Raw genomic sequence first — 22,624 nt, 5'->3', positions numbered from 1 at the left:
TTCCTCATCTATATCACCTCTTGGTTATTTTGGTTTTAAAAGGACATGAATTTACTCACTGAACCTGACTTGTAGACGCTTACCTGAGATGCTGTCTACTGGGGGTTTACGGGAAAATGCAGAGTTCCAAGTAAACAATCACAGGGGTGCTTTTAGAGTTCAAACAGACACAGACTGTGAAATGCTAGACTTGTGACTGGTTTATTAACCGGGAAATTCTGGCATTGAAGTGTGACTAGGCCTTTTGTGTGTTGATTAATCACAGACCCCAGAGGGCATAAGTGAAGAACAAAGGATTCAGGAGTTGACTGCAATGGAAGAGACCCGGATAACAATTCTGAACAACCTTGAGGAACTCGAACAAAAAATCAAAGATATAAACGACCAGATGGAGGAGTCTTCCAGAGAGGTACAAACCACGAGTTCACTTATTACCTCTCCCAATTTTCTTTCTTTCCTTTAGCTTAAATATAACATTACCTCTTAGGGCACAGGCTTTGGAGGGCAGAATACATAGAGGTCAACATGAGCAAATATTCATGGAATGGGTACATATGTGGGGTATAATTGTCTTTTTAAAATGTTTCTTCTTTCTGTGTTTTTGTTCATCCAATGAGATAAGCATATGAAGCCATTTTTAATGTATGCTATATAACTGACTTTGTCTTAACTGGTGTGTGCTTTCTGACCTGCTTCAAGATCTGTCAGCTGAGGTACCATATATTTAGACGTTTAAGCTCAAATCCAACAAACATTTTTGTAAGTGTGTTAAGTATGAGTTGAGTATCATCTTGGCACTATGGGGGCATTTACATGTGAATCAATCATAGACCTCACTTTCCAGAGGTTTGCAAATCTCTAGAGGAGACAGACATATACAGTATAACTGCAGTTAGAGAAAAGGGTGATTTTTTCATCCCTCCATGGAGTGAGAAGGAGGCACTCATTCTGCCCAGGAAGGATCTTCATGTCTGTTCTCACAGCTGATGCTGACAGCCCGTGTGTGGAAGGGAATGATCATCTGTCATGTAGAGACCCTGGAAGCCCCTCCTTGCTGGCACTGCTGGAAATGCAGAGCTTGCTTGATGGACTGAGTGTAGTTTTCACTTTCTGCGCTCTGGGGACAAACAGAGATGTGACTGCTCCCAAAATGGCTCACACTTGAGCCTGAATCTAAGCAAATAGGCAAAATTACCTTGAGAAGTAAACGAAAAGGCGGGGAGGGTATAATAGAAAAATTAAATTAAAAGACAGCTAGTGTTCTTAGCAAGTATATTCTGGCCTCCCTGCTTTCTCATGTAAGAATTCTGAGTCTTGCATGGACTCTCTGGAGTGTTTTCTGGACTCCATAATCTGACTGAAAACAGTAGTACTTTTTGCAATTTGTACCTATTAAAAATACACCTTTAAAGGAGGCAGCTGGAAATTTCCCTGAAGGTGAAACATTTCTGAGCTTTGTTTGTGTCTTCAGCTGGATATGGAATGTGCTCTCTTGGATGGAGAACAAAAATCGGAAACAACTGAACTTATGAAAGAGAAGGAGATTTTGGATCATCTAAATCGGAAAATCACAGAACTGGAAAAGAACATTGTTGGTGAAAAGACCAAGGTAAAAAGAAAATTATACATGATACAAATTTTGGGGGCAAAATGGTGGTCCCATTGATTAAATTTAAATGTTGCATGAATCGTGGTTTTGGACTTGTGTTCCATGTTCCGGGAGACAGTGACACTAGGAAAGAGTCTTCAGACGAGGTAAGTCGTTGCACACAGAACTCTCAGGTACAGAGCAGCTGATGCTGAGACAGTAGGACCTGCTTAGTTTTTGAGCTGATATTTGTGGCAGTTTACCCCTCCTGAGATGAGTGAATTGCTTTTTTCCATTAGCTTTCCTGCTGTTCTGATTCCGCTCTTTTTTAAAAGAATCATTTTAGTACTAGTGGTGCCCTGCAAGGATGGCTTAAGCATATTCAAGTATGGTTGCCTCATTTCTTTTCATTTTTCTGTGTATTAAAAAGGTGAATGGGGAATGTTCATCTCATCTGTCTTGCCTTGCCATTGGCTTCAATGCAAGTGCACTGCTCTTAGAAAAATATGTTGGGGTTTTCAGGGGATCCTCACACACTGCCAAGTGAACACTGTGAAATACAGTTGATACTTATTTTGGAAAAAGTTTTACTGACACATTTTAGGCCACAGCCTAAATGTTAGCTGACCCCTCCTAGGGAATATGGAGAATTACTTGCAGTTTTCAGAATTCAGGGTAGGAGTTGGGTTTTGGGATTTTGTTGTTGTTGTTGTTGTTGTTGTTGTTTTCTGTTTATTTTTTCTGGAAAATATTTCACTTACTGTCATCTCAAATTCTAAGTCAGTTACAGGAAACTCAGCCTAAATTAAAAATTAAAATTACAATTTGAAAAAAAAAAAGCAAATGAGCTTTAATACATTCTTTCTTGATCATCGAGTTCTCCTCTAAACTGAGGAAAAGAAAAATAATTTCAGTTTGAGTAAATTCCACTGGTAATATGTGGACAGGATTTCTACTGCATGTAGCTTCCTTTTTAGGCTTCTCTTTGTTTGAAACCTATAAATAAGGGCATTTGATCTTGGTGCCAGAGAGTGAGCTCAAAAAGATATTGTCAGAAATTTAAGTCAGATTAAAAGCTACATATCAATTTCTTGGTTGCCCGCTTGTCAAGATTAAACTGCACATCTTTTTCATGTTAAAGTTTATGTATGTGCCTTTGAGCTCCAGACTTTGAAACTGTAAAGAATCCATTTGGGTAGTGGACATATTTTTCTTTAAAAGCTCAAAACCACATGAAAGCATTGATTGTCTAGTTCTGCCGAGCAGGGATATTATGGTTTTCAAAGATTCTGCCCTGATACAGCAAGGAACTTTTGTTGGAGGCATCGGGTGTCTTTGTTTTGGTGCTTAGTACTATTTTATTGTTTATGTCAAACTGGAAAGCTTGTGGGACATTGGAATGGGGAATCAGAATCTCTGAACCTGTCTGCCTTCCCCATCCGTGTAGTTGTTTGTCTTTGTGTAACCCACATATGACACAGACTATAAATTCTATACACAAAAGTGAAGTAAGTTGAGTGAGTGCTAAATCTCACTTTTCAGGGGCCAGTTGTGTTATATTCTCCAGACCTAAGGTGGAGATGGAACTCTAGTAACATGGGTGGAAACAAACAAAGAGGAAGTTGCTTACATTATTGTTCTTTTTTGTATTCTTCCTATTATTATTTTGAAGAGAGGGGGCAGTGGGGACTTGAAGTATAGAACCAGCTCATGCAGCTGTTAGGGGATTAGTTGGTCTCGGAAGGTGGGATTATTGTCTGTCATCACATGGTATGAAAAATGACAGAAACTGGCTTTGGGTGAGAGATTCCAGAGGAAAACGAGGGAAGTGAAAACAGACTGGGCTCGATGATGTTACTGCATATTCTTGACAACCAAACTCAAATAGAGACTGAATATCTCTTGGCAGCATCACTGTTTCTCAAATAAAGCTACTCTACTGTTTTATGGCATGGCTATTTTATACCTTCACTCTGTTCAAACTTCTAGTCCAGTTTCCTCCCCTCGGCCCTGAGATGATCTCACCACCTACTTCACTTAGAAATTAGAGCATCTAGTCTTCACAAAGAAGGCTGGTGTGTGTGCGTGCTAAGTTGCTTCAGTCATGTCTGACTGTGACCCCCATAGGCTGTAGCGCTCCAGACCTCTCTGTCCATGAGGTTCTCCAGTCAAGAAAACCGGAGAGGGTTGCCATGCCCTGTTCCTGGGGACCTTCCCGACCCAGGACTGAAGCTGAGTCTCTTATGTCTCCTGCATTGGCAGGCAAGTGCTTTACCACTGGCGCCACATGGGAAGCCCCAGGAAGGCTCTTCTCCCCTCAGAGACCAGTCCCTCTGGGTGTGCCCGGGGTACCGTCCCACCGCCTGGAGGTTTTCCAGTCCTTCTGTTCCCAGCTCCTCCCAGCCACTCCCTCTTTGCTGGACTCGTACTGACAGTATGCCAACATTAGTATTTTTAAAAATTGGCTTAGGATGGGGAACACATGTGCACCCATGGCTGATTCATGCGAATGTATGGCAAAAACCACCACAATATTGTTAAGTAATTAGCCTCCAATTGAAATAAATAAGTTTAAAAAACAAACAAAAAATTATTAGTAAAGAATAAAGTTCCTTCCAGCAACGATCTTAGCTAGTTTCTCTTCAGCACAGCCAAGCTTTTCAAACAGTTTTCTCAGTACAGTGTATGATGTCTTGCTCAGTTAGCCGTTCCCCCCATCCTTGTCACTGCTCCATCAGATTTGCTCCTGTTCATGCCACTACCTTAGTGCAGTCTATCACATTCTTTTATAGCCACAGTTCAAATAACCTGTGTGCACTGGTGACTGTCGAATGTATGTCTTTAGTCCACAGCCTTTTTCTGAACTTCTGACTCATAACCTGTAGCCCAGCTGCTATCTCCCCTGAGATATTTCTCAGGTATTTCCAGCTGAACACTCTGTAACGGAACTCTTGATCTTATCCTTCCCCTTGCCTTCCATACACCTCCCTTACTTCCAATCCTGTTCTTCCTCTAGTTTTCCCACCAGGAAGTGGCATCTTTATACACCTATATGCCCAAACAGAAACCTGGAAGTAGATCTTGATATTTCTTTCTCTGTCAACTCTGCTCCTAATTGATTGCAATGCTATTTTTCAATTACTTTAACTTCCCTGCATCTCCCCTAATAGCATTCTCTTCAAAATCATCAACATTTCCTTTTGAGTTCTGTTTCCACTTGCTTCCCTTCAGTTCATTTTCTTCACAGCAGCCAGTGTGACTTTTAAAATATAAATGAGGTCACATCCTTCCGGTTTGTATTCCCCTGTATTTTATATGAGCCTAAATTCCTTATCCATCCTGACTGTTTCCATTACTTTCCTCCCCTCTTCACCTCGCTCACGTGGTGGCCGTCTTTCTGTTTGTTCACAGGTCCACCCCGCCCGCTGCCCCTGCCCAGCGCCCTTGCAGGTCAGCTCGCCTTGCCTGGACTCTCTTTCCCCACCTTCTGTGTCTGGTTGGTTCCATCTCTCAAGGCTTGAGCTCAGTGTTGCTTTTTCAGAAAAGCCCTGTCGGCCCATTCCAGCTCAGATGACAAGCTCTCTGTTGTTCTGTCAGTCCTTTCACAATCACATTTGGTCATTTATATTTGTTTTGGTTTGGTTAGATATTAATTTCCCTCTCTAGCCTGTGAAATAGAGGTAGGCACTGTTATCCACTGTTTATCCAGCTCGTAAGAGGTGCCAGAATACCGCCCAGTGTTCTTTGGGAATATTGTCCTTGGATCTTCTGCTAACGGCGAGTCCCCGCTGAGTCTGAACAGAAACGTGGAGCCAAACACCTGCTCAAGGGCTGCGTGCGGCCAAGTCTCAGGACAGCTGGGGTGCTCCGTCCAAGGGCTCACGCCAGGCGGCTCGCAGTCACACCGCTCGTCGAGCCAGGGCATGAGATAGAAGAAGGAAGTGGCCTTCACCCTTTTGGATCTCGTTTCCTTTCCTATACACCTGTTGCTGTTGTCAGATATAAACAGTGGAATGAGAAAACCAAAACCTGAAAAGATATCCCTGTTGGGCAAACTCCAGTTTAGATGTCGGCAGCACATCCTGTAAGCCTGGCTCTCATTTTTTGGAGACAAGGCCTGGAGCCATAGGAGGAAAGTTTAATATGTCACAGTTCAAATCCTGGCGTGAAATTATTGACATTTTTTTCTTGGCTGTCAAGATCAGACTTTAATGTTATTTCTTTTAGCTTCCTCGGGAACTATCATTCTGTTTTCGGTGCTTAGTATAAATTGAGGTATTTCATAGGTGACCACTATTTATTATCTGGTACTAAACTATGCTCACTCATGTCTGATTCTTTGCAACCCCATGGACTCATGGAATTCTCCAGGCCATACTGGAGTGGGTAGCCTTTCCCTTCTCGAGGGGATCTTCCTGGATTGAACCCAGGTCTCCTGCATTGCAGGCAGATTCTTTACCAGCTGAGCTACCAGGGAAGCTCAAAATATAAACTACAGGCATAATTATATATGCAGCATAAAATATAGACAGCCTTTAATTATGTATTTGTTGAATACATATACATACACGTGTGTATTGTGTATATATATGCATATATACATGTACACATATGCACACATACACACATGTACGATGCGTGTTTGCAGACGCTCCCTGGGCTGCCCTTGCATTGCCCTCGTGGGCACCATCGTCAGGCCCATCAGTGTGCCTGTTTCCAGGTGGCTCTAAGCTGAAGGCCGTCTGCCTGTTGCGTTCTCAGACAGCGGCCACATCACAAACAGAGTCTCTCTGAGCTTGGATGAACCCTAAACAAATAGAAGGATCAGGCTCGAACATAAACTCAAAGGGGATGTTTATTTGAAGCAGTAAGCATAAAGCATAGTATTTTCTTAGGGCAGGAGAAAGGAGAGAGACTTGTCAGTCTCTGCACTGGAAAGCTGCTTTAGTTTGATGGGCTTGGTGACTGGGAAGCCACCAGAACCGTGGAGCTCAGTTTGGGCAGAGCTGGAACGGCTTCCCTCCCCCAGTGCTTCCGCTCTCTAAAGGCAAAGCCTCGTTTGGGGCAACTGCTGGACGTATTTCTGCATCTGTTTATGCCCATTTCCCTTCAGTCTTTGTCTATTTCTGACGAGGTAAAAAATTCAGAACCGAAAATAGCTTTTCAGTGTCTCTATTTTTGGATTATCTTCTCATTCCTGCTCCTGAGCATATGACAATCAAAAATTAGTTGTACTGAAATTAAATAAAATAGTTAAGGAAAGGCTTTGCTCACATAGTCTTGTTGAAGTCTTTCCTATCACCCAGATGGGTCATCACAAAGCTCAAACTGTCCTCCTGTTTAAAGATCTGTCTTCACACAGATAGATTGTGAGACTTTGTAGCAATCTTGGTCTGCATACTTTTGTAGCTAAACACACTTAAATGTGGGAGCTGAAGCTTAAATCACTCTATGCCATGAAGCTGTTCCTGGGTGAGATTTCCTTCAATTAGTAGACTAATTTTTCTATAATAAGCCTCATATCTTAAGTGGTTAATTGTATTCTCCATTATCATCTTGCCAAAGTACCTGTTACTTCCTCCCCATCCTTCCTTCTGAGCCAGGAGAAGACTGAGCCCGCCCAGAATTCCATGCAAAGTGTTAATGCCTCTTGGGTGCAGAGCCGTTGCCAAGTCACAGGCAGTGTTCAGAAGAGACCCAGCCCTTCCCGTGCCTCTTTCTTACATTTCAAAGTTAGCTCCCTGTTTAGAGGAAGTGGAAATATATTGTGGGATTCGGGGATTAAATGAACAGGATTCCAGGTTAGGGTGATTTGTTTTCTAATGGTTGTTTGATCACATAAATTCCTAATGTTCTGACTTTCCAGTGTTCTCTACACTAAATATCCATCAATTGTGCAATAATATGTCAAAATCAACAGAAAAAAGAAATCCTCCAAAAATAATTTAAGAATGTGCCTCTCAAGAGGGTTTTCAACAATTACCATCTATGGACATAGGTCCATAATCTTTCCTCTACAATTCTGAAAAGTTTTGCAGGGGGAAAACTTTTTTTTTTAATAAGGTTGGTGTCAAAACTTATGGTTGCAAAACTTGACTTGGACTGATATTCACACTTGATATGAATATTCATTAGTAGCAGCAGAAATAGAAGTATATTTGATTATAGGGTATTGCCCCAGACCTCCCTGAAAACGCCATACAGTATATGCCTTATAAACTGTTACCTCTATTAAGTGCACGATATTTTGAAACCTAGAACACATTTGGCCTTACAGATTTCGGATAAGTAGTTTTGGCTCTAAAACAATTGCCTGATCTTGAACCTCTGAGAATGCATGCCTCTCAGACCTCCCCATGTGGTTTAGGAACTGGCAGGAAGGAGACTGGAAGGTGAATGGAGAGGACTTTGAATGGGCCAGCCTTAAATCGATGGCTTAGAGGGCTTCCCTGGTGGTTCAGTGGTGAAGAATCTGCCTGTAATGCAGGAGACGCGGGAAACTTGACTTTGATCCCTGGGTTGACAAGATCCCCTGGAGAAGGGCATGGCAACCCACTCCCGTATTCTTGCCTGGAGAACCCCATGGACTGAAGAGCCTGGTGGGCTGCAGTTTGCACGACTGAAGTGACTGAGCTCGCACCATACACCCTTAAACATGATGGCTTCGAGGGGCTTCCCTGGCCACTCAGTGATGAAGAGTCCACCTGGCAATCAGAAGACACGGATCTGATTCCCGGCCTGGGTGATCCCCACGCACTGCAGAGCAAGTCAGCCCTGCCCCCAGCTGTGCCGTAGGGCCCGGGAGCCTCCTCCCCCGAGCCCGCGCCGAGAGCAGCTGCGCAGCCGGAGGGGCCGCCGCAGGGAGAAGCCCTCGCACCGCACTGGAGAGCGGCCCCTGCTTGCCACAGCCAGGGGAGGGCCCACACGCAGCCGCTGAGAGCCACAGACAAAAATAAGTAAAGCTGTACATTAAAAATTGTTAGCCTAGGTATTATGAATTTTAACGTATCTGTGCATCAGTTGCAAACTTGACACAGCGTTTCAAGGAACATGGCTTCAGTACCTATTTGTGCTGAATTCTGTGCTGAATACTTTGGAAATTACAAATATGAATCTTAATTTTTCAGAAAACCTTTATCAAGCTAATAGGGCTGCCAGGTTTAGGGCTGCCGGGGGATCTTCCCAACCCAGGGATTGAGGCAGTCTCCTGCATTGCAGGTGGATTCTTTACCTACTGAGCCACAGGGAAGCCCCATCTGAGACATACTTATATTTAAAAGCAGGCTTCCCTCGTAGCTCAGATGGTAAAGAATCTGCCTGCAGTGCAGGAGACCTGGGTTTGATCCCTGGATCGGGAAGATCCCCTGGAGAAGGAAATGGCAACCCACTCCAGTATTCTTGCCTGGAGAATCCCATGGATAGAGGAGCCTGGCAGGCTACAGTCGATGGGGGTTGCGAAGAGTCGGACATGACTTAGCGACTAAACCACCACTGTACATTTAAGAAATCATTTATTGTTCATCTTAAGTTCACATTTAACTGTGTTTCCTCTATTTTATCTGGCAACCCTATAAACTAATGAAGTAGGCATCTTTACAGGGTAAACTCAAACCAAATATTAGTTAGATGTGGTAAAATTATGTTTTTATTGGCATTCAAAAATTTTCTGTGTAGTAGTGAAATTCTAATAGAGCCAGCAAGTTAAATTTCAATTCCTTCCTTTGAGACTACAACTTAGAGGAAATTTATTGTTGTCTTTTAACCAGAGATCTGACAAAATAAAGTCTTGGATTTTTAAATTTATTCAAGATTATTGGCAACTCCTGTGTGCATGTTCAAATTACTAAGGATAAATTTATACCTTCTCCTGATCATTGGTATGATTAGAAGAGTCATTTTACTTCTGATCTCGAAATTTGTCTTTCCTCTTTGAAAGCATTTTGGATGTTGGAATCTCACAGTTCTTTTGGGGAGAGGGGTTTACTTGAGGCATTTAATCTAAAAGTAAAAATTGTACATTTGTAATATTACTTGTAAGTGAGGACTTTTATACTATGAAGGCAAGGTTCTAAGGTCAAATACCTTCAGAACAAATTTTGATGGATTCTGTATTTTGTCCTAAGTCTTCACAGAAATCAAATTTTAGTTCATTTTGTAGTTCTTTGGCTCTCACATTATTCTGGTTGGCTGGATCAGTGTTTCTGGTTGCATATGAGAAAACCTGGAGACGTTTTTTAAATGTTTCATCCCTAGCCTTACAAGTCTGGGAAGTAGTACCTGTAAAAGCTCTCCCAGTGTGTTCTAATGTGGTCAGGGCTGATAAGCACAGAACTAGCTAGACTGTAATTCACAGGGACAGTGATCAACTTACCTCTTTTCTCTTTCTCTAGTCCACTTATAAATATTTATTGGATGAGTGAATGAACAACTCACTGTGAAAGCAGATGTAGGCCCAGCTGTATACAGCGCTTTTTACTTTCATTTGTTGGTGAAAAATTTACCTTTGGCACTGTATACACTTTAGGAACATCAGTCTTCAATACACAAAATAGGCAGAATCTGGCAATGAATTTATGACCCAACTGGATTTTTGCCAGTCCATATAGAGAAGACAAAGCAACTGGAAAACAATGGAGGCAGCCGTGTCTCTGGGGAATTCATGTTCTGGTCTTTTTAAAATAAATGCCCCCCTGTAGATCTGCATCTTCCTGGACTGTTCTGATTCCTGAAAGATTAATCTTATTCTTTCAACAAAGTAATTTAAATTTGTTAAAAGTATTAAAAAAGCAGTTTAATTTATTTACTTCCTAAAAACAGGTTTATGAATCTAAGAAAAAAATGTGCTCTCTCTCAATGTGATGTGGCAGCCTGGATGGGAGGGGAATTTGGGCAAGAATGGATATGTGTATATCTATAGCTGAGTTCCTTCACTGTTTACTGGAAACTGTCACAATATTGTTAATCGGCTATACTCAATAGAAAATTAAAAATTTAAATTAAAAAGAGAAAATAGCACTGTGCCTATAGTAATTAGAATAGGTGACGTTACCAGTGTGAATCTGGGGAACGAGGATGATACCTGGTGTTAATATGTTACATGTAAAAAGCTAGACTCCCCGAACCCTGTGATGTCATGTAATATGTCCCACTATTTTACCTTCACTGTAGAAGGTGATACTTTCAGATCTAATCAGTCGCTTGCCTAGAACTAATTTTTCTTTGAAAACTTCCTGGACAGTAATTAGAAGAGAGGTATATTCATTTCTTTCTGGCTCAGCTGTTGGTCTACTGTTGGCTCTTGTCGGAGCGATATCACCTCTGCGGCCCCCTGTGATTTATGGCGGGCCCGTCTGCCACTGGTCCCTCTTTCCTCCTTCCCTCACTTCCTCTGGCCTGGCTTTAGTCCCATTGAGCTTTCTCTCTGAGACCGAGCTAGTGGCCACAGCACTACCGACAACCACAGAGAAGCCGCAGGCGGTTCTGATGGCGCCTGCTTGCGTAATTCTTGTAACCGCCTCCTTGTGTGGAATTGCCAAACGTTTAGAGCACCTCAGAAGGAAGGCGCTATGTAGACACAAGGTATGTTTTACTAGTTGTTTATTTGTGCTTATCATTGATAGTTTAAAATTTGAGAGCATTAGCAAAATAGTTGGGTATTTCTTTGGAGTTGAGACCTGTGTTTTAGGCTTTTTAATATTAGATATCGTTTCAGTGTTTTCTGTCATATATGATTTTAAATTTCAGGGCTTTGAGTTGAGACCTGTGTTTTAGGCTTTTTAATATTAGATATCGTTTCGGTGTTTTCTATCATATATGATTTTAAATTTTAGGGCTTTGCACATTTCTACTTGATTGGAATAAATAATTTTCCTACTTATTTACCTTTATGTTTGGAATTGGAATGGGTGCAAATTCTGGTGATACAGTACCTAGAAATAGAACTCTTTGTGGATAAAATTCTTTTGCTATGTAATAGGGCAATAAACTTTGATTTGCACGTAAGGGAAATAATAGCACATTTTCTTAGCCAAAAGATAACAAGTGTTCTGTATTGTTGGTTTTGTTAAGGGGAAAAATGCTTAATTCTGAAGCTAAAGACTAAATCTAACTGGCACTAGTATATTCAGCTTTTGTGAGGTGACACTTGAGAACCCTGTATTCTGCGAAAGACACCGTTGCTGTTTCTCTCCCCTACACAGCAGCTGTGCGTAGTGAGCACGCTTCACAGTAAAGACTCAGGAAACTTCCTTTCTTGTTTTTGTGAGATCTTAATTCCCAGACCAGGGATTGAACCCGGACCCTGGGCAGTGAAAGCACCAAGTCCTAACCACTGAACTGCCAGGAGGTTCCCTTTTAGGAAACTTTCTTTATTGTCTGCTAAAGTCTAAGTTGTAGAATCATTTTTAGGCTGATATATGAGGTAAGAGTCTCAGTTTTATGACTTCTAGATTTAATCATTTTGAGAAAAAGCACATTTAAATCAAAACATACATTTCTAAAATGACCTCAAAATTTTAAAATGTAAGCCAAAAGTGGAGGCTCAAATGCACTGGTGTAGGTATTGATATCATATATAGTTTTAGACTTAAAATATAACATCTTTTATAAAGAATTTACATGTATGTTTACATAGGAAATCATGACCATTTGAATGAAGAAATGAAAGCAGTATAAATTTATAGGGCTACTTCAAATCTTCATCCTTCAAAAAATTTTTTTTCTGTAATGTCCTTGGAAGCCAGCTTTATTTCTACCAAATCAATAGTGAACATAAGCAAGTCAAGTGGCGGTATTTTGCTTATCGAAGGGGCGGGGAACAGTCACAGAAGCAAGGAGATGTGAAACGGAACGCAGCTTTTCTGGCAGCACTGCTGAAAGCGAGTGACCTCCAGGAGGCTCCCAGGCCTTCAGTGGTGAAGCAGCCACCTGCGCGCGCAGGAGATGCAGGTTCGATCCCCAGATTGGGAAGATCCCCTGGAGAAGGACACGTGAACTCACTCCAGTATTCTTGCCTGGAACATCCCACGGACAGGGGAGCCTAGCGGGCTACAGTCCTTGGTTAGGGTGGCAAAGAGTCTGATACGACTGAGCACACACGCCTCGACTGGTGGTGGAGCTCCCATTCCGCCAAGTGCTTTAGTTTAGGCTGAGAGTGTCACACAAGGGGAGAGTTAGGTCTGAAAGTTTCTTCAAGGGTCCAGAGTATCATAAAAGGAGCATAAGACGGGAAAACAGACACTAAACAGACTGTAGCTTTGTTTCTCAGTTTAAGAGGCGGCCTTATAAGACTGTGATAGTGTATTACACGCTGGAAAACATCCACGGTCACTTTGGAGTGTGTGCCTGGGAGGGATGTAATGCTGTCTTCTCTTTTCTCTCCTGTTCTCTGTTTTCCATAGTTCTCATTTCAGTTATTTTTCTGTGTCAGTCTTTGTAGGGAAGTCCTTATCTCCACAATAACTGTCACACCTTTGATGCATCTGAACTGTCTAACAAGTCTTCCTTTTGCTGCTTCGTCAGCCTTGCATTGTTACTAGCTCTCTCAATGTCTGAACTAGATGCTCTCCTTGGCAGCAGATTTTCTAGTTGCTTAGGCTCTGAGGTTTGCCAAAGAGCTAGAACTGTTCCAGATGACTGGAGTATCAACTTATGCACCTAACATGCCTCTAACCTGAGAACAAACTTTAAATAATTTCCAAAGTTTGCTTAACACATGCCCTCAGCAAATTGGACTCTGACTGTGCTCAAGGTATATACTTGCCATCCTTTGTTTGGTTCCCTGGCAAGTGACTCTGTGCAGGGCTATCTTAGGAATTTGGTTGGCATTTCTCTTGTTCTTTGTTCACCATTGACCAACATGACCGTTGCTTCCCCCGCTTTTGTGACATGGTGGCAGGAAGGAAGGGAGGAAGGAAAGATTGGGATCATCGCCAATACCCGATGGAGTGGGCTGGATTTGGAGAATGCAGAAATGGGGCCCCTCGTCTTTACTTCCACTTAGACCCACTTATCTTAGTCACTAACAAGATATGTTTCTACATTCCTAGGATGTCTGGAGTTTGTGAGTGTTTATTTGTGTTATCCTTGGGAAATGTTCACTAACGCCTGCTTGGGGTGTGAAGGTAACTTCTATTTTCTGATTTCTGAACTTCAGGAGAAGGTAAAGCTTGATGCTGAAAGGGAAAAACTAGAGAGGCTTCAGGAGCTTTACTCCGAGCAGAAGACCCAGCTGGACAATTGTCCTGAGTCCATGAGGGAACAGTTACAACAACAACTGAAGAGGGTCAGTAGCAAACAGGAATGTGCTAGCTGTTTTTTTTGCTTTTTTCGATTAAGTTCCACTTACCTTTGACTTCCTCCTTCACATAGTATAAATTTGCATAAGCTCTGTTCATTAGATAACGTTTTAAATAGAAATATGCATGCTGACAGTACATATTATTCCTTGCTAATCAGTTATAAAATTCCTTCTTGGAATCCTTCACCTCATTAATAATGCAAAAACATTTCGAGTCCTTCTTTGAAACAACAGAGAGCTATCACTGATAGGTAACCAACAAGACTGTAGCATTTAAATCAGCTGACATTGTTTCCTGCATTCCATTCTCTACTGCATCTTGAGTACTAATTTCCCTTGAATTTGTTGTTTCCCCCCAGCTTAATTTTATACTCCTGTCACAAATTTTTCTATTTTCTGGTTTGCTTCCCACAACCACTCATCATTTGGTTTTTCTTTTCCTTTCTTTTTCTTAGTGGCATTGAAATCATTAGCATGATCACAATAATCAAACAAGACCCAAGATGCAGGGCATTCAATATTCAGGCTTCATAATTTTTTAAAATTTTATGCAGCATAGATTTTCTAGTTGAACTTTATCAGGTTGTTCTTCGATCTTTAATATTGGCAGTGTTGAAATGACCTTGCTACCTGACTTCCTAGGTGGATAGTTTTGTAAACACTAGGAAGACCACTTAATATTTCATAGCCTCTTGACAGCTGGTTATTTGCTCTAAATAGTAGCCCAGACAGACTGTGACTATGGGGAGTCAGTCACTGACAGTTCTGGATCTCTAAGGGAGTATAATAGTAGTTTGTCCTAAATAAGTAACATTTTATGATTCCACGGGAGTAAGAAAAACTAGTTTTACTCATATTACTATGTTTGTGCCTTCTTGGGAATGGGCAACTTGGTAAAAATCAGTTAAGATAGCATACCCTTGAAAATATTTAAGATGACCTTGAATACAAAAATGCTTGATAACCCTGAGTATCACTAGGTTATGGAAAATTATAGTTGACGCTTTTCAATGTGTTGCACAGATTGATAGTATCTTTCAGTATAGAAAGAAACCAGTACAGACAGGTTAACTTCAGCTTAGCAACTCTAATATTTGTAATTTATACAATGTTGGATCAAAAAAATTTCAAAACTGTCTCTTCCCCTTCACTCAATAAAGTGTACACACTTTATTGTGTACAGCGTAATTTGCTGTAGGAAGATAAAACTTCCTGTCCCTCAGTGTCCCAATTTGCTGAAAGTCTTATGATAAAAATGATTGGAAAAGGAAAAGTATTTGTAAAATTATTTTAGTCTGTAGTTTTTTTTTAATGTGTTTATGCCAATTCACAAAAGAGATTGGGAAACTGTTTTTTTTATATTTGTTTACTATTTTTCAACTTTCTTTATTGCTAAAGAAGTTACACAGTCACCTTAGTGCTTTTAGAGTCAGAAGCATGGTTATACATTTTGTTCTTCCCTTCCTTTAGTTATCTAGTTATTGCTTGTATTCTTTATAAATATTCAAATAAAAATTGGCAAATTCTATTAATAACTTGGACTCAAGCATAATATAATTAGTTTGCTTAATGTAGATTCTATAAGATAGCTCATAAATATGTGTATGTTCCAAGGATACAAAAGAGGAAAGGAAATGATGCAGACAGCCTATTCCACTAATCGAAGGCAAAGACTCCTTCCTCTTCCTTTCCAAGCAGACTGCAAAATTTTTATCATAAAAACCCTTTCCTTAGGAGAGAAACTGGCTTTTGCTAGCTTGTGTTCACCTGATATTAAGAGAGATACTAATTCTGTTTTCCAGAGATGGACAATGACCAAAATGAATCTTCATCAGTCCTTTGGCTTAATCAGTAAAAAGTTCACTTATTTCATGAGAAGTCCATTCATACTGGAGCTTCCTGTGTTATCACAATTTGTTTCCCTTCAGACTTCAAACACTCCAGAATAGCACTTCATTACAGAGCTTTCCCCAAGGCATTTAAGCTAAATTCAATAATGTTGATTTTATTACAACTAACTTCATTAGGTGACAAATCAGACACAATAGAAAATAAATGGATAGGAAGAAAATAATTTTCTTAGCCTGTATGCAATCTCAAATATGTGAGCCAAAACTGTAAAATGATTTTGTGCATATAAGACTATGGATTTATGACTGGGCTTCTTAATTCCTAAATCCTTCCTTTAGAGGCAGAATACAGTTTTCATCCAATGTTGATTTCATGGCCTGTGATTTAATGCAGTTGATAATTGGGCTTACCAGTCAAATCATAGAAGTGATATGAGAAAAAAACGCTGAAGATAAATGAGCCTTTCATTTGCTAGCAGAGGCCTAGCTAGGATGGTCTTCTTGTGCTTTGACATTTATTCAGCCGGATGGTTGAGTCTGGTCTCTTGATTAAAAAAAGATTCTATTGAGCGGCATCTACAGTGAGGAGACCTTTTTGTTTTCCTCACTGGGTCCACAGTTAGCTTATCCTTTTCTCTTGGATAAGTCATTCGGCCTCTGTGGGCCTCAGTATCCTCATGTATAAAATGAGAAGCTTGTACTAGATGATTTTCATTGTCTTTTTTTCCAAATTCAACAAAGTATGCAAAAAAGTTTTTGAATATAGCGCATAAAGACAGAGAAATAGTAACACACTCTTAGGAAGTTTATAAACTTGCTTTCAGAGTTGCCCTTATGCTGTCATAAAACTATTCCTGTAATATCTCCTGCCCACACCATGTCTAGTCTCTGCTTTCAGTTCCTCTATGGAAAGAAAGCAAAGAAAACAAGTTGTGCATGTAAACTTCTGCCATGCATGCTGCGTGCTAAGTCGCTTCAGTTGTGTCTGACTCTTTGCGACCCTATGGACTGTAGCCTGCCAGGCTTCTCTGTCCATGGGATTCTCCAGGCAAGAATCCTGGAGTGGGTTGCCATACCTTTCTCCAGGTGATCTTCCTGACCCAGGGATCAAAACCACGTCTCTTAAGTCTCCTGTATTACTAGGCGGGTTCTTTACCACTAGCTACACATTCTCAAAAATGTCATTGGGAAGAAAAAATGACTTTTGCTGAATTTTCTTTAACACATCTGTTTTATTTCCTTTCACACCTGGCCTTTGAACTTGCAGCCAGTAAAGACTTGTCGTATTCTTTTAGTGGAGAAGTTTAGTTAAAATTTTCATTCAACTAGTCACACACTTGACTTTGAGCTTTCTGTGTATATTATTCTGTGCTCAATTAAACTACTCCTGCCCCTAAATTCCATCTCTTGAATACTTATTCTTATCTAGAATCTTGTAACGGTTTTTTTTTCCCCCTCCCAAGTTGTTTTTCTTTCACAGTGTAAGTTTATATACACACATTTCAATGCTTTAGATAACTTGATCAGATGATTACACCAGAGGAATCTGAGGGCTGAGCTTGGGTTTAATTTTAAACTTTCCTGCCTAATGTGCTGTTATTTTCATACAGTGGTTTAAATATTTACTAAAAATAAATTAGTGACTTTGTGACCTTCATGTGGTTAAAATAACACATGTTGCGTATTAACCAGATGTGGGGCAAGCAATTTACTAGCATAGTGTATATATTGTGAGCCATATGCCCACTTTGAATGAAGATTCTTTATAAACAAAAAAAAAAGAAGCCTTATTAAAATTTTTGTCTCAATAACCTTTAGCCACAGGCCAAGTTTAATTGAAAGTCTTTAAAAACTTGAATATGAAAGCTTCTCTGAGTAAATATATCACTGATGTTTTAAGACTGCAGATATTTTGTTTTAAGACATAACATTAGAGTTACATGTTAATTCCTTTAGTAACAACTATATTTGGTCCAAATTCATTAATTCCTGTAGAAGTTATAAGCATGAAACCTCTGATAAATTTGAAATATCACCCAGTTACTTGAAACCAAAGCTGCTTTACATTTTGCCAATTAAAATGTAAAGAAGTTTTGAGAAATGCTGAATGTGTTTTTCACCTTGTTTTTTCTTGTTCGTAGATTATGAGAATCCACTGTCTGTGTTGACATAATAATCTTGTTGCTATAGTGCTGGTTGTAATTTCTTGGTAGCTAATAGTCCTTTTGTGAATCATCCCCAGAATAAAATTAATTCCAGAAGATAGAAAAATATTTCATTTAATTAAAAGGTTTAATTTATCACTTACATGAAAATCAGAGGAGGGGGTAGTGTGTTTAAATACTGATAATAGACCTAATTTATCACAGATTTATCCAACTCTCTTTTTTTTTTAATTTGAGCAAAATCTGTACTTTAGTTAATAATACTGTGTCACATTTATTTTTCTGTTTTTTTAAACCAAGATAGTATTTCTTTATATTCTCAGAATTGAATAAAAAGATTCAATCCTAATTCAATTTTTTAAAAATCACTAAGATAATAAACTTTCTAGACAGAGCAGTGATACTAGATGCCAAAATACATGAAACTATATCAAAGTTTTGAATAAATATAAATTAGAAATCTAGTATTCTATTCATACCAAGTCAAACAAGTGGAACCAAAATGTCATAAATTTTTTAGCAAGGCAAAAGTTCATGTTTTCTAAAATATATGTATCATATTACACACACATACTATATATGTGTGTGTGTTTGCACACACGTATACAAAAGGTTTTCTACTATGCTTGATAAAGGGTTGAGAAAGAACAACACAAAATCCAACTCTTTTTAATGTGTTGATTGAAAAAAATGCCCTGGCACTTAGAGCTATGAGTCATATAGCCCAGCTGCCTGTTTTTGGGGGGTCATTAATTATTCATAAATTACATATTTAAAAAGAATCTTCTATACATACCACATTCTACAGTTCTGTCAAAAGCTCCCAAAAACAGAAAAGGCTTTTTGTTTTCTTTAAGTAGACAGGAGAACAATTCGTACCACGTGCACCAGTCTCTGCTCAGGTCTGGTCTCACCCCTGTCTCCAGACATCTCACACGTTGGAGGATGCCTCTCCTAGACTGACTTTTACGGTTTCTGTTTGTTCTTAAATGTCCTGAAGAGTACTCCTAGACTAGCCCTGCTTAGCCTTCTGAGTCAGTCTTAGTGCCTTATGAGCTCTGTGGTTCCTACTCTTTCTAGTAAAAAGGTTTGCAAACAATTCTAAGGGATTAACAGAAGCCCATATAAGAACTCCAGTCTTCAAATGTTTTTGATGACTTCTCCCTTCACTAAAATTATTTGAGCATGCATTCCTATATGTACATATAGGTCATATAATGTTATAAATACATGTATTATATGTATTCTATGCATGCTCAAAATACATATATTCATTTAAAATAATCTTACATGTTATTTTACCTGTATGTACATTAGAGAACATTTATTGAAAAATTGAAAAAGAAAAGGAAAAATTAAAAATAAATATAAAGAAAGTCTAATATTTCTTTCTCACATCCCAGTGCCTTGTGTTATGTGCCATTTGGAGTACATATATTCCCCTTAGAGACCTCTGATCTGTTATATATGCCAACTTTTAAATCTTTTTTTTAAGGTTCATTTTTTAAAATATATTTAGTTTTAGCTGAAGGATAAATGCTCTATAATACTATGTTGGTTTCTACAGTGCATCAACATGAATGAGTCACAGGCATACATAGGTCCCCTCCCTCTCACCTCCCACCCTATCCCTCTGAATCTTTTTTTTTATAGTAAGCAACTTTGGAATATTGAATTTAGTCTTTATGCTAAAGTCTGATTTCATCTGGAAATTTGTGAAAAATAGGAAGTTTCTCAAGAGCTTATGTCACACCTTTGGTCTGCAGATAATGTTTAGGTTATTTATTGCATTCTTTTTATATTTCATGATCCATTTTAAAGCCACCTGGTAGAGTTAAAGCAAGAATTCCTACAACCAAAGAACAGTCTAAAACCAATGGTGAAATAAATGCCCCCCTCCCACCCCCAGCACAGTCACTTTCAGTTTCATCCTAGCCACCACTCTGGAGTTTAACTCCAAAGAGATGATTATCATGATCTAATCCTGGTCAGTGTTGTAGCTGGAAAGATATTTTGGACTTTGTGCTTTTATTAATTTTTCTTCACGTTAAGAAGGCTTCAGCCATTCTCGTATGTCTTGTTTTCATTCCCTTTTCTCCAAAGGATGCCGACCTACTGGATGTTGAGAGCAAACACTTTGAAGACCTGGAATTCCAGCAGCTTGAGCGTGAAAGCCGTCTAGATGAGGAAAAGGAGAACCTGACCCAGCAGCTCCTGCGTGAAGTGGCTGAGTATCAAAGGAACATTGTTACTAGAAAGGTACTTTTACCAAGTGTTGTTCAATGTAAAAAGTCAAAATATATATACCCCTCGCTATGAGACAATAGTGATTGTTAATATAGCTATAGCATGTGTCCATTTGTCTGTATACCTGTTATATCTGGACATCTTTGTGTCTTTTGTTACATTTGGCGGATCATGGAGCCTGCCACATGCATGCCGATTGGTGCTCCAAACTAGATAAGTTGAGACTTGGTATAGTCGGTGTTACCTGATGCTGTAGATGTATTTATGAATGTCTGATTCTTTTGTGTGAAAACCAAGGTAGAGAAAATCAGAAATCTAGATATTTATTTTAAATTATTTGCTTTTGCAATCATAGTAACTTGATTTAAAATAATTTGTTGAAAAGTCTTTTGAAATTTCTGTTTCCAGACCCAGTAGTTTTCAAAGCTGGCTGATAGTTTATTACTATTAGAAGCAGCCTTGTGGAATGCTATGCAAGTGACTGCTTCCACCCAACCCTGAGCACCCGGATGTCGAGTCCCGAATTCATCTCTTGTTCCAAAATTTATAATCCTCACCACAATGCTCTGTACTAAACCTATAAAATTGAGGGAAAGGACAATGGAGAAGGTGACACTTTCAGTTTAAACAAGAAATTCCATTGTTTTTCTTCCCATGAGGCATCTCCCAAGGTGAAGTCAGAAATTCATTTATGTTCTAAAACAAGATTTCCCATTGACTTATGGATACTTGAAATACATTCCAAATTACTTGGTCTTAGGTGAAGAAAAGCCTTGAGCTTGTGAGTTCAAAGGAACTGCTTCACAGTCTGGTAATAATAACTGCGTACCTAACACTGGGTGGGCTTCCCTGGTGCTCAGCTGGTAAAGGGTCTGCTTGCAGTGCAGGAGACCCCATTTTGATTCCTGCATCAGGAAGCTCCCCCGGAGGAGGGAGAGTCCACCCACTGCAGGATTCTTGGGCTTCCCTGCTGGCTCAGATGGTAAGGAATCCGCCTACACTGTGGGAGACCTGAGTTTGACCCCTGGGTTGGGAAGACCCCCTGGAGGAAGGCATGGCAGCTCACTCCAATATTCTTGCGTGGGGAATCCCCATGGACAAAGGAGCCTGGCGAACTACAGTCCATGGGATCACAAAGTGTCAGCAAGACTGAGCGACTAAGCACACCTAACGTCAATGAAATACGGTCACTGCACCTCTAGTGATAAATACTCCTTCTCCCTTTCTCGGGACAGACAGCAGGGTCTAATGTACATCTTTCTATGGTTGGTTTTTTTTCCTCCAGGAAAAAATTTCTGCATTGAAAAAGCAAGCTAATCACATTGTCCAGCAGGCTCAAAGAGAACAAGATCATTTTGTGAAAGAAAAGAATAATTTAATAATGATGTTGCAGAGAGTAAGTATTTCATTTCTGTACTGGTGACAGTAAAACACAGGTTCCAGTTCAGGGAAAGTTGCTTCCATCAAACCAACTGCCTTTTAATGAATGAATTATAATTTAAGGAAGGCTTTTCTATATACATCTTTATTTAATCCTCCACATTAATAAACTGATGCTCTGAATGATTAACTGTAATTCAGAAATGAGCAAAGATATTTTCTTCATGCTTTTTCCACAGTGTGAAAGTCCAAGCTATGGGAAATCAGTATGTTTTTTGATTTTTTTCTTTAAAAAAAAAATCTCATTTTTCATCAAATAGGTTAAACATATTCTGCTCTTTTTGCTGCTGTCAGACATTTTGGCTCAGTTGCTCTGGTGTTTTGAACTCTAATTATTTGCATATAGGTCTTCTTGGAAAATGCCACATTGGATTTAGTTTGGCATAATTGGTGAGGTGGATGCCCCGTGTGGGTGTGGCAAGGTCATCCTCATCACAGGGACTGTGTCCCCGTCCGCCCAGCCTCTCATGTGCTCCATGTAAAGGGTTTCTTTTGTCCAAACTGCAGCCTAATTTTCTGACATAATCTCTTAATTTCAGGGATAAGAGACCAAACATTAAAGTTGATGGGCTTAGTCTCAGGACTGGGCCTTGCATGAAGGCCACTTAGAAATGGGACACTTGGGATCATAAAAACATGAGATGGACTCAGAGTGGAGTGCAGGAGAGAAAAATCTCAAATGATGGATTAAAGACAAGGCTGCACCATGGTCCCATCCAGAAGAAATGGAGTTGGAGCACTCATTCCCTTCTTTGCTGCTTAGCCATGTTTAGGTTGAGAAGAGAAAACACCCTTCACATGCAACCATGAGTCACTTACAGTGCTTCTGTCACCCACGCAAAGCCCTGGCAGTTCCCCTCCTCCTGTTCTTCAGCACCTGGTCATCTCCAGTTGAAGCTGGACTTTCCAGCCCCACCCTTGGCTCTGGGGGTGAACTCTGGTGCTATTAGGTTCCCCACGACCTTTTGCACACAAAATTCAAAGGCACAACTTAAATTCGATCATGTAACTTATAATATTTAAGTAGTTGCTGAAA

The 22,624-nt window shown here is 39.9% G+C and overlaps 1 protein-coding gene across 8 annotated transcripts in view; it reads left to right on the top strand.

The window, feature by feature from the left end:
* The window catches only part of PHLDB2 (pleckstrin homology like domain family B member 2), a 243,949-nt gene that overhangs the window by 185,756 nt on the left and 35,569 nt on the right, over positions 1 to 22,624 (top strand). For 7 of the 8 annotated variants that reach the window (XM_070454904.1, XM_070454911.1, XM_070454910.1 and 4 more), the window contains 5 exons: positions 266 to 409; positions 1,472 to 1,609; positions 13,743 to 13,871; positions 20,005 to 20,160; positions 21,434 to 21,544. In XM_070454904.1, coding sequence (XP_070311005.1) covers positions 266 to 409; positions 1,472 to 1,609; positions 13,743 to 13,871; positions 20,005 to 20,160; positions 21,434 to 21,544 — 678 coding nt within the window. The remainder of the gene's footprint in view (positions 1 to 265; positions 410 to 1,471; positions 1,610 to 13,742; positions 13,872 to 20,004; positions 20,161 to 21,433; positions 21,545 to 22,624) is intronic. The other variant, XM_070454908.1, reaches the window with a different exon arrangement.

This window comes from Odocoileus virginianus, chromosome 25 (assembly GCF_023699985.2).
Source record: "Odocoileus virginianus isolate 20LAN1187 ecotype Illinois chromosome 25, Ovbor_1.2, whole genome shotgun sequence".
Taxonomy (NCBI): domain Eukaryota; kingdom Metazoa; phylum Chordata; class Mammalia; order Artiodactyla; family Cervidae; genus Odocoileus; species Odocoileus virginianus.
The sequence above is the reverse complement of the archived record's forward strand: the minus strand, read 5'-3'. Positions and strand labels throughout refer to the sequence as shown.